The sequence below is a fragment of the Sebastes fasciatus genome, chromosome 18 (assembly GCF_043250625.1).
Source record: "Sebastes fasciatus isolate fSebFas1 chromosome 18, fSebFas1.pri, whole genome shotgun sequence".
Lineage (NCBI taxonomy): Eukaryota > Metazoa > Chordata > Actinopteri > Perciformes > Sebastidae > Sebastes > Sebastes fasciatus.
This window is the reverse complement of record NC_133812.1, coordinates 12,850,786-12,864,105: the sequence shown is the minus strand read 5'-3', so window position 1 is coordinate 12,864,105 and position 13,320 is coordinate 12,850,786. Positions and strand designations below refer to the sequence as shown.

At 41.0% G+C, this 13,320-nt stretch overlaps 1 protein-coding gene across 2 annotated transcripts in view; it reads left to right on the top strand.

Annotated features, from left to right (window-relative positions):
- akap7 (A-kinase anchoring protein 7) overlaps positions 1-12,664 on the top strand; it is a 54,072-nt gene extending 41,408 nt beyond the window's left edge. Inside the window, exons 10-11 of one of the 2 annotated variants that reach the window (XM_074614822.1) lie at positions 4,309-4,338; positions 9,536-12,664. In XM_074614822.1, coding sequence (XP_074470923.1) covers positions 4,309-4,338; positions 9,536-9,756 — 251 coding nt within the window. In that variant the 3' untranslated portion in view covers positions 9,757-12,664. The remainder of the gene's footprint in view (positions 1-4,308; positions 4,339-9,535) is intronic. The other variant, XM_074614823.1, reaches the window with a different exon arrangement.
- Positions 12,665-13,320: the final 656 nt, after the last annotated feature.

The window sequence follows — 13,320 nt, the reverse complement described above, 5'->3', positions numbered from 1 at the left end:
AACCGCTCCACCATCAGTAGTCTTTACCACAGCCCCTGCATATCCCCACCATCCTCGAATTTTACTTTTTTTCCAAGGTTCGTTCTTCCTTATTTCTCCTCCTCATCAGGCCCTCCCTCTCTGTCCTCAAATACACTCCCTTATTTATTTTTTTTCCACTTTCCTTTTCATTTTCCTGCATCGAACTTCCATTAAGGAGGTCTCCGTGTTGCGCACACACGCCTTCCTCTTCCTCACATCACATACTGTACTGTACTCTTCCTCCTCCTCTCTGCCCCCCCTTTTCCGGCTCTCTCCTCCTCTTCATCTGCCCATTACTCTGTCTTATGCCTTATCCTCATCCTCGTATATGCTGCATTCATTTTGCTGCTTAAACCGCTGTTAGAGCTTTCAGGAAATCAGTTCATTTAGCGTAAGAGGAAATGAGTCATAGCAGCAGATTATTAGGCTGGGTGTAAACAGAATCAGTTAGGCTGCTGCATCCAGTGAATTTGATTCAGGTCTTTAATTGGATTATTATGGGTCCTTTTGACACTGCATGTAGATGTGAAGTGCTTGCGTATGGGTAACATCAACAGACAAGCTACCTCAGCTGGAACTGAACATTATAAAGTGCTCCCTCCATTATGGAAAATACAAAAGTATCAAAAGCGGCTGGCTAGGATTTTTGGCAGACTTCAGCAGAATGTCAGCTCCGATCCAACCAGGAAGAGGACTCTATTAGTTATCTGGAGGAGGAACAAGATAAATAAGTGTGTGAGGGAGTTTGAAGTAATAGTGTTAAAAGGTTCTTACATAGCACAACATCAATCACAGCAGAGCAGTGCCCGTGACAAGAGAGCAGAGCCAAGTGAAGCAGAGCAGAGTGGTGACGCTGGGAATGAAATAAAAAACAAAGCAGACACGCAGCAGTTGTCACTTGACATTGCACAGTCTATCAGCTCGCTGACAGTACAGTCATAATCCCAAACTCAGCGTCTGTACTCCAACAACCTTTTTGCCCGAGTGGCTACAAAAACCTGGAGACACAGATGGAGGAAGTAAGACTGTGAAAGAGGAGCAAAGTGGAAGGAGAACATAAGTTTAAAGCCATGCTGGCAGCAGAGTATTGAAGCAAAGAGACAAACTCGGATGTTTTTTTTGCTGCTGCCACCATTTTGGACTGAAAACGATTATTATATTTATAATATTATATTGTTCAACACAGGCTATTTTGGTAGAATATGACAATAGAATAGAAATAATTTACTTTTGTATGGCACTTTTTAGGCGGACGTTTTAGTCGCGTCCCGTAGTCGCTTTCAGTCCAAAATGGCGTCAGCGTAGCTTTGCTGCTGGGCGCTGATATGGCAATGGAACAAACTATTGACTTTCACTTCTTGGCCATATATACATTCTTTGCTGGCAGCACTGGCGCCTTGAGCTAAATGCTAACATCAGCATGGTAACATGCTCGTAATGACAATGCTAACAATTGGACATAGTCAACTATAGCAAAAGGGTAAAATTAGGGTTGCAATTAATGATTATTAACTCATTGATGAATCAACTTATCATTTCACTACTATCTAGCTAACACTGACTTATTAGTTTTGCAGGCATTTAGTCATAAAACCAATATTTTGTTTGTTATTTCTTACGATCAATTAATCATGTAACTTGGTCCTCATCTATCCTCTGTTTCCAGCTTCTTGCTGCTTTTCTGAATTGAAACAAAGACCCCTCTCCATTTTTGTCTTGTAGATGGTTAGACGGCCAAGCCGACTTGTTTTGTTTCCAGTTCACAACCTCTACTTCTTCCTCTACTCTGTTTACTGGTGCATTACAGCCATGCGTTGTTCTACAGCACCAACTTCTGACCAAACTACGCTGTAGCTGATTTTATTCGCTCCAAACTAGTTGATGAATTTCCTTGACAATTGAATGGAAACACAGCTGTTGTAGGTTGAATATGTTTGGTTCTTGGAGACTTAATTGGACAAAACAAGACAATTGAAGACATCGTGGTTTCTGAAAAATAGTGATATTCTTTTTTTACTATTTTCTGCCGTTTTATAGACCAAACAGCTTATTGATAAATTGAGGAAATAATCTGATTAAACAATACGTAAAATTATCATTAGTTGCAGGCCTACAGTAGTTGAGATATTTCAGTCTGGGCCAAAGTGGTAGACCAAGCTACAGACTTAGAGCCATGACGCTAGCATGGCTAAAAACTTAAGAGAGTAATGAAAACACAAGCTGGCATGCGATTGCTGCTATTGCTAATCTCATTTCCACTATAGGTTTAACCAGAATCTACTAATTGGCTTGGTTTGCACTATATGGGTTAAAGGGTTCAATCTGGCTGCGAATGTATGTAACACCACAGTGAAAGAGGCAGAGACTGAGACTTTAATGCTATGCATACTGATGAAAAAAGGAATGCATATTATAATTCTGCACCTTTAAATATTAATGCTGAGGGTTTTCAGCAACATTTGTTCCGCTGTTCTTGGCTTTTCATTTTCTTATGTCAAATACACAGCTATAGCTTTTAGAGGGGGGGGAAAGGTATCAGCGCCCAGAGCGAGACGTATAAAGTGATATTTGAAAACAGGCCTTGAGGCACGCCAGTCAATAAATATGGGAATGATGAACCTGTAAGAGAGACGCAGCGGTGCGAAGAAGAAAGACTCAGATGCAGAGGAAGAGACAAAAAGGTTGAAGGAGAAGGAAAAAGTCAAACAGATGTGAGAGCAGAGCGCACTTCAAGATTAGAGATCATGAATCCTGCCAGAAAACTGATGTAAGTCAGTACAACCTCCCGTGTTGTTAAAAGTTGAAGTGCCTGTCTGGTTCTTATCCCATCACCATGACAACGCTGCCAGCAAAAAAAGTAGAGAGAGAGAGAGAGAGAGAGAGAGAGAGAGAGAGAGAGAGAGAGAGAGAGAGAGAGAGAGAGAGAGAGAGAGAGAGAGAGAGAGAGAGAGAGAGAGAGAGAGAGAGAGAGAGAGAGAGAGAGAGAGAGAGAGAGAGAGAGAGAGAGAGAGAGAGAGAGAGAGAGAGAGAGAGAGAGAGAGAGAGAGAGAGAGAGAGAGAGAGAGAGAGAGAGAGAGAGAGAGAGAGAGAGAGAGAGAGAGAGAGAGAGAGAGAGAGAGAGAGAGAGAGAGAGAGAGAGAGAGAGTGGTTAGGAAAAGTAAAGAGGTAGCATAGAAATGGAGGGAGTATGAAAGATGAAGAGAAAGAGTAGAGGAGTTCGAGAGCGAGGATATAAGCTTTGAGAAATTTTGTGCGATGCTGTAGAACATGCATATATGTGTGAGTGTGTGTGTGTGTGTGTGTGTGTGTGAGAAAGAGATATCCTTGTGCCTGTCAGCCATGTTGCCGTGGAATCGGTCTATCCACAGTGAAAAAGGCTTATCTGTGTCTCTGTTAGTGTGTGTATCAGGTACAGAGGGCAGATTTACTGCCATCATAAAGGCCTTCATTTTGTCAGGCCTAGATGGAATAGGCAGATAGAAAAACTCATTCTCACAAACACACACCCTTTAAAAAGATACAGACCTTTGACAAGCATGCAGAAGGAAGTTTATGTAGGGTCAAAATTACGGTGGTGTCTTTATACTATGACAGTTTTCCTAAATTTAGATTTAAAAAGTCGCAATATCCTGCCTTGCTTACAGTATCGCTATATATTAAATCGTTAACCCCTGTATCATGATACGTATCGTATTGCCAGACTCTTGCCAATACACAGCTCTAATCCGAATAAGAACGAGGAGACGAAATGAGGGATTTAGTCCTCATGTGTCGTTAATATTCCCATATTAAAATCAGCCATAAGTACATTTTCTAAAGCGTCTAAAGATGTTTGTTCGTGTTTGCATTTCTTCCACCTTTGGAATAAAAAGTTCTAGCACCTAACAAAGAGTTTTTTTCATTGCACAAGTTATTTATTACTTGTGTAATAAATGCCGCTGTCTGTCTGTCATCCCTCGCCTCACACCCAGCCCCAGAAAGTGCACACCTGCGCCCTATTTATATACGCAGAGTCTTGCAGCTTTTGGCAGTATGACAGTATATGAGTGGACTTGGATATTTCTTCAGCGTATTTGTGCATCCATTTTAGTCCTCCTGTAGCCCACGGGTCCAAACCTTATCCTTTAAAAAATCCTGCTGTCTTGCACTAAAGAGTATCTCCCTTGTGTTAACAGACAAAGAGGCTTTCATGGCTGTACTGCTTCCTGAGTGCATGAAATCCACGAGTTAGCAAAATATCAGTTTTTTTGTGTGTCTTTTATTTAATATTTCATGTTTGTGTTTCAGATTTAAACCCACTCCAGGCCAAACGCTCAAGTATGTGTCCTTCCTTACATCATATGTCTAGGTTCATTCAAAACCTAATCTTCATCTGATTACAGGCTCAAATTGCATAATGTAATGAAATTGCTCAGATCATCTAACAATCAAATTCACGATGATTACCGTGATTATATTGATTACAAAAAGATAATCCAAATGATCACCTGGAGCATATGTAATCCAGAAATTATGATGAATCGTCATCATCAGTCGTTACTCAAGCTGGAAAAGCAATCCCTTCACATCTGGTGTGTTGCTCCACAGCATTTTATAAACTGCACTGGTCCAAAAAAATAACAATCACATAAACAATCATATTTCTGATCAATAAAACTGGTAGCATTCACTTTCAGCTGGTATCATATTTCACATCTATAATCATTTAACCGCCCTCATTAGTGGAAATTCAGTTAACCTAAATGATCCAAGCAAAAGCGATCTTGTCTGGATTAAGGAGGCGGGACAGGAAGTGATTAAGGAGACTGTCCATTAACCGTGCCGCCAGAGTTTATGGCCTAGTGTTAGCGAGCGTCTCTCCCAACCCCCACTACATCGCTGTAGCTTCCTTGAACAAGGAAGTCTCTAAGGGACCCCTTCAAGGATTTTATTACAGAGATCAATACAGTATCACATGATTTCTACTATGATAAGAAATTGTATCCATAAGCCATCCATTGTGTCTACAGCCCGAAACATTTTAAATGCGACAGCGTTACTTGCTGATATTTGCCTTTCACATGTTTTAAGATTTGCATAGAGAGATTTTATTAAAGACATAAATAGCAGGGCTGAGGCCTTTACAACCCTTGGACTTCAGCATATGCACATACTGCTGTGCTGTCATCCTTATTAGAGTTCCCATTGCACTCAGACACTTTGTGGTGTGGATAAATCTACAACTCCGTCACAAGAAAGTCTTCGTTACGTATGACAATGTAAAACCATATAAAGCCACAGATCGTTCTGTGGTACTGATTAAATAATCAAACCCGCGTTCAGTTCAGTGTGTTTATTTTTAAATGCAGCCTACAGTACACATACAGTATCTCGACAGCATTCACAGAGAGATTCTACACCACAGTTTAACCAGCGTGCATCTTTGTTTTAAATGTTTTCTTCAAATTGCCTCCCACTGGAAAGCAGATAAAGCAACATCAAAAGAAGATTGTTCTGTGTGATCAGCAGCTGATTACAACTGCTGGTTACACAGACCAGGAGCCAATCATAAATAATGAGCTGCAAGTAGTCGGCACGACCGACAATTCTTCAAATGATGAGAGGTGCATGCTGGGTCCATGCCCCCAACGCAATTCTTTAATCACTGAGGTTTGTGACTGTGCGTGCAAAACTATAAAGACCGGTGCGAAAAACTATACAGGGCACTTATACATAGACTCAGTTTAGGCGTGGCATTAACATGCAATCTGTATCTGGATATCCTATCTCGATATGGAGAAACACATGTTAATGCAGGTGTACATGCACCGCAGAACACGTTGCGATCGGATCGGCCAGATCACATCTGGAGGTGGTCAGGCTCGCATTGTGATCGAATCTCAGCCAGGTGTAGATACAATCCGTACAGCGTGACCAAATCCGTCCAGCATTTTGAAAGGTCACCTCACTCCGCCTCTTCCTGCTAGATTAAGATACCCAGCAAAAGCTTAGGGGGGTCGTAGCTCAGTGGGTAGAGTTGTCGAACCAGAAGGTTGGCGGTTTGATCCCCGGCTCCTTCTGTCGTCATGTCGAAGTGTCCTTGAGTGAGATAAATGCAGAGGTCAAATTTCATGTATGTACATACATGACGATTCTAATAAAGTTTAAAGGAACAGTGTGTACAATTTAGGGGGATCTATTGGCAGAAATGGAATATAATATTAATAAGTGTGTTTTCTTTAGTGTGTAATCACCTGATAATAAGAATCGTTGTGTTTTCGTTACCTTATAATGAGCCGTTTATATCTACATAGGGAGCGGGTCCCCTCTCTACGGAGTCCGCCATGTTTCAACAGTAGCCCTGAACGGACAAACCAAACTCTGTTAACTTTTCCTGCTTGGGCCGAAGTTGATATCATTACTTGCTCCCGTCGCCGCTACTCTCTCTCTCTTGCTTCACTACTCACTTCCCACGTGTAAACACACACTCTACACACTGGCTCTGCTCCAAATGACCTACGCCACTCTTACAACAACTGGTTCTAGAGAGGGCCATTCGCGTTTTCACGTCAGCCACCGTAGCTCTCCAACATGCTTTGCCACACTGGAGAGGCTTCAGTTGGTTGCAATCTCCTCACCTCACCGCTAGATACCACCAGATCCTACACACTGGACCTTTAAGTTTAAGTAAAAGCTACAAGTAGTAGCCATAGCTAGCAAGTCTTCCCTCACAAAAAGTGATTCGAAATGGAATGCATTTCATTGCTTGCCTCAACCTGGGACACGCCACGTTTGTTTTACAAATCCACAAACCCCCTAAAAACAATTTGTATATTGACATTCAATTACAATGCTGGCAGAATCAAGATAACATGAACACAAAGTCCATGGATTGGATGTCATTATCCAGATAATGTATCCAGATACATGTTAATATCAGGTGTAAATAATGTAAATGACTCTTAAACGGTCTGATAGCGCCGGAAGCACCAGTTTCAGTTGACTCAGCTTAAGTAGAAATGGCCATTAGTGGCCTATTAGTTCCACATACTAGTGTCTACGGTTTACTAAGAAAGGCAGATTTAGAATAAATTCCGTCTGCTGCAGTCCTGAGGGCAAAAAGCCCTCATCAAACAGCGGTCAGAGGTGTGAGTCACTCAAACTGACAAGCAGGCTGCAGGCAATCAAACAGCATATCAGTGCAACAGCAGCAGGGCTTCTCAGAACAGCACAGCTCAATAAACCATGAGTTAGATGCACTGTACTACAACAGAACACCATGTTAGCTTCAAAAATTTAGCAGAAAAATAAGAAAGTGAAGCTGATGGGAGCACACGGTGAAAATAATTGGATGAGCGAAGAGTGTTCATATGCTGCCCAGTGTGACGAATCCTACTTTCTGTTTGTCATGCTGTTAGCAGGCTGAATATGTGGCATAAATAACACAAATCCATGGATACATAATGCATGTGTCAACAACAGTACAAGCTGGTAGGGATGGTGAAAATGCTGCGGTAACAGTGACTGGAATGTATTCCAGCGGCTTGTATTGTTAATCTCAAACCAGCAGAATAGCTGGAGGATAAAAGGTAGAAAATATATATATAAAATGTCCACAGCATGGATGTGCCAATAATAGACTGAGATCAATGCAGAGAATGTGCACACCTTATTAAATTCATACCCAGCAGTGGTATACCTGGTACTGGTTAGATGTGTCGTGTATGTGTTCATACATAAACAGAAAATAATTGCTTGCTTTATGCAAATGTATGTATATATTAATTATTGTAAATCAATAAACAACACAAAACAATGACAAATATTGTCCAGAAACCCTCACAGGTACTGCATTTACCATAAAAAAATATGCTCAAATCATAACATGGCAAACTCAAACCCAACAGGCAACAACAGCTGTCAGTGTGTCAGTGTGCTGACTTGACTATGACTTGCCCCAATCTGCATGTGATTATCATAAAGTGAGCATGTCTGTAAAGGGGAGACTCGTATGCATTATTCAACCTCCTTCGCGACAAGATAGTATAACATGGTTGGTACCAATGGATTCCGTAGGTTTTATAGTTTCATGATGCATTATCATCGCGTTAACTTGGACAGCCCTAATGCATATATTAATAATAAACTAATAAAACAGCCAACATTAAGAGTAACACCAGGTTGGTAATAAAACTACAACAGAATATAAAAAAAAAATACATTACTATTTATGGATATGATTCTGACCTCAACAAACCTTTCTCCTCCTCCTTCGCTGTCTCACTCCTACTGTATGAACCGTCTCCTTCTATAATGAATAATGGAGCACCACACTGCTTTCAAATGTTAACAAGCCTATGGGCCCTGTGGGATTCTGCGGTGTTGAAGATAAGCTTGGGGATTTTTCTCTTGGCCTTGGTAATCAAATGTTGAGGTGGGTATAGGGTGTTTTTTGAACCACTGCAGTAATCTGTGTGTGCTCGTGTGTGTTTGTGTGTGTGTGTGTGTGTGTGTCAGTCAGGCAGATTGGATGGTTGAGTGATTCTCCATTACTCTCCGTCTGAATGGCTGCTTAGTGCAGACTGTCCATCTTCCAGCCTGCCTGCCTTAAATGTCTTTCTACATGAATTATTGACTTACTGCCCATCTTACTTTTTTTTCCTAACTGGCTTTATGTCCGTCAGACTCCTCCTCTATCTCGCTGTCTTTTTGTGTGCCATTTTATCTGTAGCAAAAGCAAATCCAACTGTGTGTCAAAGAGCTTTCAATCACTCCCAGGATGTAGATTAAAGCCAACATGCATGTATAGAAGAGCTGACAGATGGTCTTTTACCTCATCTGTTATTATCAACTCTACTTGTCACATCTTGTGTCACATCCAATCTATTGTTGCTGGATTCAGTCTATGATGAGTCGGCTCATTTATCGTTGTCAGATTAATAGTTATTTTCTGTATTTATTTTGAACATACTGGAATGAGAATGAAATCAGCCCTGGTATCATATGAAAAGACACCCAAACACCACGGGAGGCTTCGAGTTACACTCAAATTCATTGTTGCGTTTATGTCTTTCAATGTCACTATAGTTGAGATTTTGTATGTCTCACATGTCTCAGAAATATCAACGGTGTCACTTGTAGTGATGAACCCACAAAGAATTATCAACCGACTCTGCAGTATTCCTCAGCTCTAGAGAGCGTTTTAGTGTCTTGCAGCTCATTGTTGTGGTTTTGTGGCCCGCAACTTTACTGTTTTGCTTCTCTCTCGCTGCTCTCATCAGCGTCATTTTGAGGAGAAAAGCTCTGATAAACCAACTGTATGCTACCTGTCCAGCACCAAACAGCAGACCGACAAAGTTAGCGACTAGCTGTTGAACATAGGGGAGCATTTAGCAGCTCAAGAGCCCGATATTTCCCTCAGGAGCTGGTGGAGACCAAAAACAGAGCAAAAAGAGAGTGAAAGTTGGACCTACATCTGTCAGGTGGGCCAGAAACACAACTGATAATGTCATTTTATTTTGCTTGTTCTACCCAGGTGGGCGTCGCCGGTCTGAGCCCGACGAGGCGGAGCTACTGAGGGTGAGCAGGCGATTGGTCGAGGACGCCGTCAATCGCGCCATGCAACAGTACAAACAAGAAACACTTCAAAACGGGGGAGGGCCTAACGCCACGGCTCTGCAGCCCCCTGGAAACACTGAAGAGACTGCAACAAAGACGGACACTACAGCTAACTTCACGACAGACAACAGGAAGTGACATCATCAGGACTGAGGTACAAAGACTGTAAAACCAGCCGCCCAGAAAACATCAGCCAGGCCTGGCTAACCAGGAGAAGAGTCAGTAAGCCCTGGGCACAAAGCCTGAACAAGCCAACTAGTCAGCTCTGACTAGATAACCCAGCTAGCCAACCACAACGGCTAGCCAGTCATGCTAGCTACCTGCCCAACTGACCTAGCGTGACACACTGCTAGTTAAATAGATAATGTAGCTTGAGTTCAGCGCTCGGTGACCGTCCCAACAGGCCAGCTAGCTAAAGCCTGTTAGTCAACTCACTACATATAACAGCAAGGACATCGGCCCTCGCTCCTCACTCAGCTGCGGGTCTCTGCGTTTGCACATCAAGCCCAGAAAACATATGTGAAGCACTCCTCTAGAGACGCACATGCACATGTTAAGGTTTCGCTTTGACCTGCCACTCAAACTGCCCTTTTAGAACACGATGAATCATGTTTTGTAGATTGTTTGGTTTACCATCACCTGCACTTAAAATGTGACTTAATATCCTCAATTTCCCCGATGAAAAAAACGTCTTTCTCTTCTCTCACTTCATTGTTTCAGGTGAAGAAATGATTTTACTTTCCTTTTTAGCGTATGTTTCTCTTGAAAGATCAGTGCCGTCTTCATTGACAAAAGATTACACGTCTGCTCGTCTTTGTGGCCGAAGGGGAAATGCGAGAAAGAGTGCAAGTTGTATTTTGCCGCGAGTCTGGGTTCAAAGCACTTACAATTCAATTTCAGGAAACTTCCAGCATTTAAGTTCTCTGTCTGCATACCACACCGCATTTTTGTCTTTATTCTAAGGTGTTTATAGAAAGTGATCTGGCCCCAGCTGCGCTTTAAGTATTATATATTACTGTTGAATTAACCAAGTGTGTCCGGCCGAGGCAGCACCGAGACAATCATCAATTTAAGGTCAGTGATAAGCTCTGAAATTCACATTTTCAAACAGAAACTAAGTGATACCAGCTCTTTGAAACCCAATCTGGACTCCTCTGTTGGGTCCACCGACACTGTGGGAGCATACAGACTGGTATCCCTGTGTCACATTATTTTATCTCCACTAATGTACAACTACTAAACTAACTAAAGTACAAAGGATGAATTGGAGATACTTAATTGCTTATGCTAAAGATAAAAAATAACACTCCAAAAATACACTACAAGTTGCCAAGAAAGCATTTTTACTCCATTAATGCCAAAAACATCCATTAATAACCTGGGTGCTTGTCTCAATTAAATCTACGTGACATGATATTATTACTATTACACACAGGCATTCATTTCATAACTCCGCTTCCTGCCTGATCATATATAAATGTAATTATTTTTTTGTTAACACATTGTCAGTTTTGTTCTGTGAAATGATTTTGAAGCAGCAGCAAAAATGCACAGATTCATAAATTGTGTGGCGATAAACACGGACTGTTGCCTCGCTGATTGAGGCTCAGCGTTCATTAGGAGTACTCACGTTGATCGGAGGAGCTTTTATTCTGTAGTACTGTACATGTGAGAGCATTTACAGCCAAGTTTTTCAGATGGTGATGCTGGTGTCGGGGAGGTTAACTCAGACAATCGCTGCTGTCAGCTGAAAACCCTCCGGCTTTTGATTTGAATAAAATTGGCCTTTTCGTGCTCTGCATTTGACCCCACAGCTCATGGAATTCATTCAGAAACACACGGTGTGAAATTAAGGGGGATTTTCTGAATTTCTTTTTTTTTTAAACTTGATTTCCTGGAGATGAGGTTTTTCGACTGACAGCAAGACGATGATGATAAAGTTATGATAAAAGTGATTGCTTTACTCTGACATTAAATGTGTTATTTTATCCATTCTAACTATTATTTATAATGCTTTGCTGTCCCTGTTAGAGAAATGAATTTCATGTGACAAGCTGAAAAGATGTTTAATTTAAAAATGAGAAAAAGCATTCAGTTTGCATTTAAAGGTGAAAAAAAGCACAAAATTATTTTTAGTTTTTTTTAGTTTTTGGTTTCACTTTTTAAAAAGAGCAGGTAAACATGTACATGCTGTTAAATCACCTCTGTTCAAAGTGGCCTTAAGTCACTAAAACAAGTAGATTTTTGTGCTTAAGGTGACAATGCGTGGCTAACATCTTAGCCAGTGCGGGTGATGATGGCTCGTTTTGCTGTGAGATTTGCCAAAGTCTCTTAAATGTAATCCTGTGGCTAAAGAGTTGGATTCTTGAGTTAAATGTAAAAAAACGTCCACCATGACACACAATTCATGTCATTTCTATTAAAAGATAAATCAATTCCTGAGACAGACAACAGTGAGTCAGTTTGCCAGCTCAGATTTTCAGCCCATGTGAGGTTTAGTTCCCTCCAGTGCAAACAGGTGTGAGCTGGAAAATGTGCTCTCATCCCTGTGAAATCCACTTAAATCCTGTCACTGTGGGCTCATTGCAACGCCAATAAAGAAAGGTGAATTCTGTCTTAAGGTGGACTTTGATCGTTTTCGTTTTGATCTTTTATTGTCACCGGATCCTTAATCTCCTTAAAATCCCCTTTAATACACAAGTTGTCCTGTTGGCCTGTATGGTTAGTCCGTTTATCTGTCGCTGAGAGCATATGTGTGTGTTTCAGTGTGTGTGTGCGTGTGTGTGAGTGTGAGTGAGTTCACACAACGACGGTAGGATGTTTGATCAGCGGTTCCCCAGAGAAATTCTTGTCTCTATCAATCATGACAACTCAGAGCTGTGTGTTTGTGTGCGAGTGTGAACGTCTGTACAAATGTGTCTTTTCTGTTTGTCTTTCCATTTGTCCGTGTGTACGTCTGACCGCGTGGGTGTCTCGGTTGTACTGTGTTGTATATCTTGTTCTGCCATATTTGAACAATAAAACAGGATATGAGATTCAAAACCAATATCCCTCTCTTCGTCTCCTGATTTCCATCTGGATGGACGTGGAGGTCCACAGTGGTTACAGATTGTCTGATGTGTGTAGTATCTAACATTGTTTTATAGGGCTTTTTAATAAGTGGATTTGTGTGAAACTTCATAAATGTCATATCCATTTTGCTGGAAATGCAGGTAGTAAATTCACTAGGCTGTTTTTAAAAGCAAATGTTTTATGGTGGTTCGTAATTTTAACATACTTTAATGTCAATGCCAGAGAGAGTGCACATTCTGAGTATCCCGTTTTTTTAGTCTATTTAATCAGGGATTTTTAACACGATTTTCAAGAATTTAAAACCCTCTGCTCCTTTTAAAAAGTAACGTTTCCATTTTTTTCACACTTTTCAGCATCTCAACTGTGCATGCCATATTTTAGAGTAAAATGTTTTGTCTTTCGGTAATTTAAAACCAATGTTTACCCGTAGATATATATATTAGTCTTTTATTTCTAATTGGTTGATGCAAACTCCTTCCTCCATATTTACCCTAGGGGTTGGTAAAGATTTTCGAAAAAATTTTTGTTATATTAGTTGAAATTTTTATTGCATCCTGAAAACAATCAATAAATCAAATGCTCTGACTAAAAAAGCGAATACCAGACGGCAGTAAAACATCCGCCTACAAA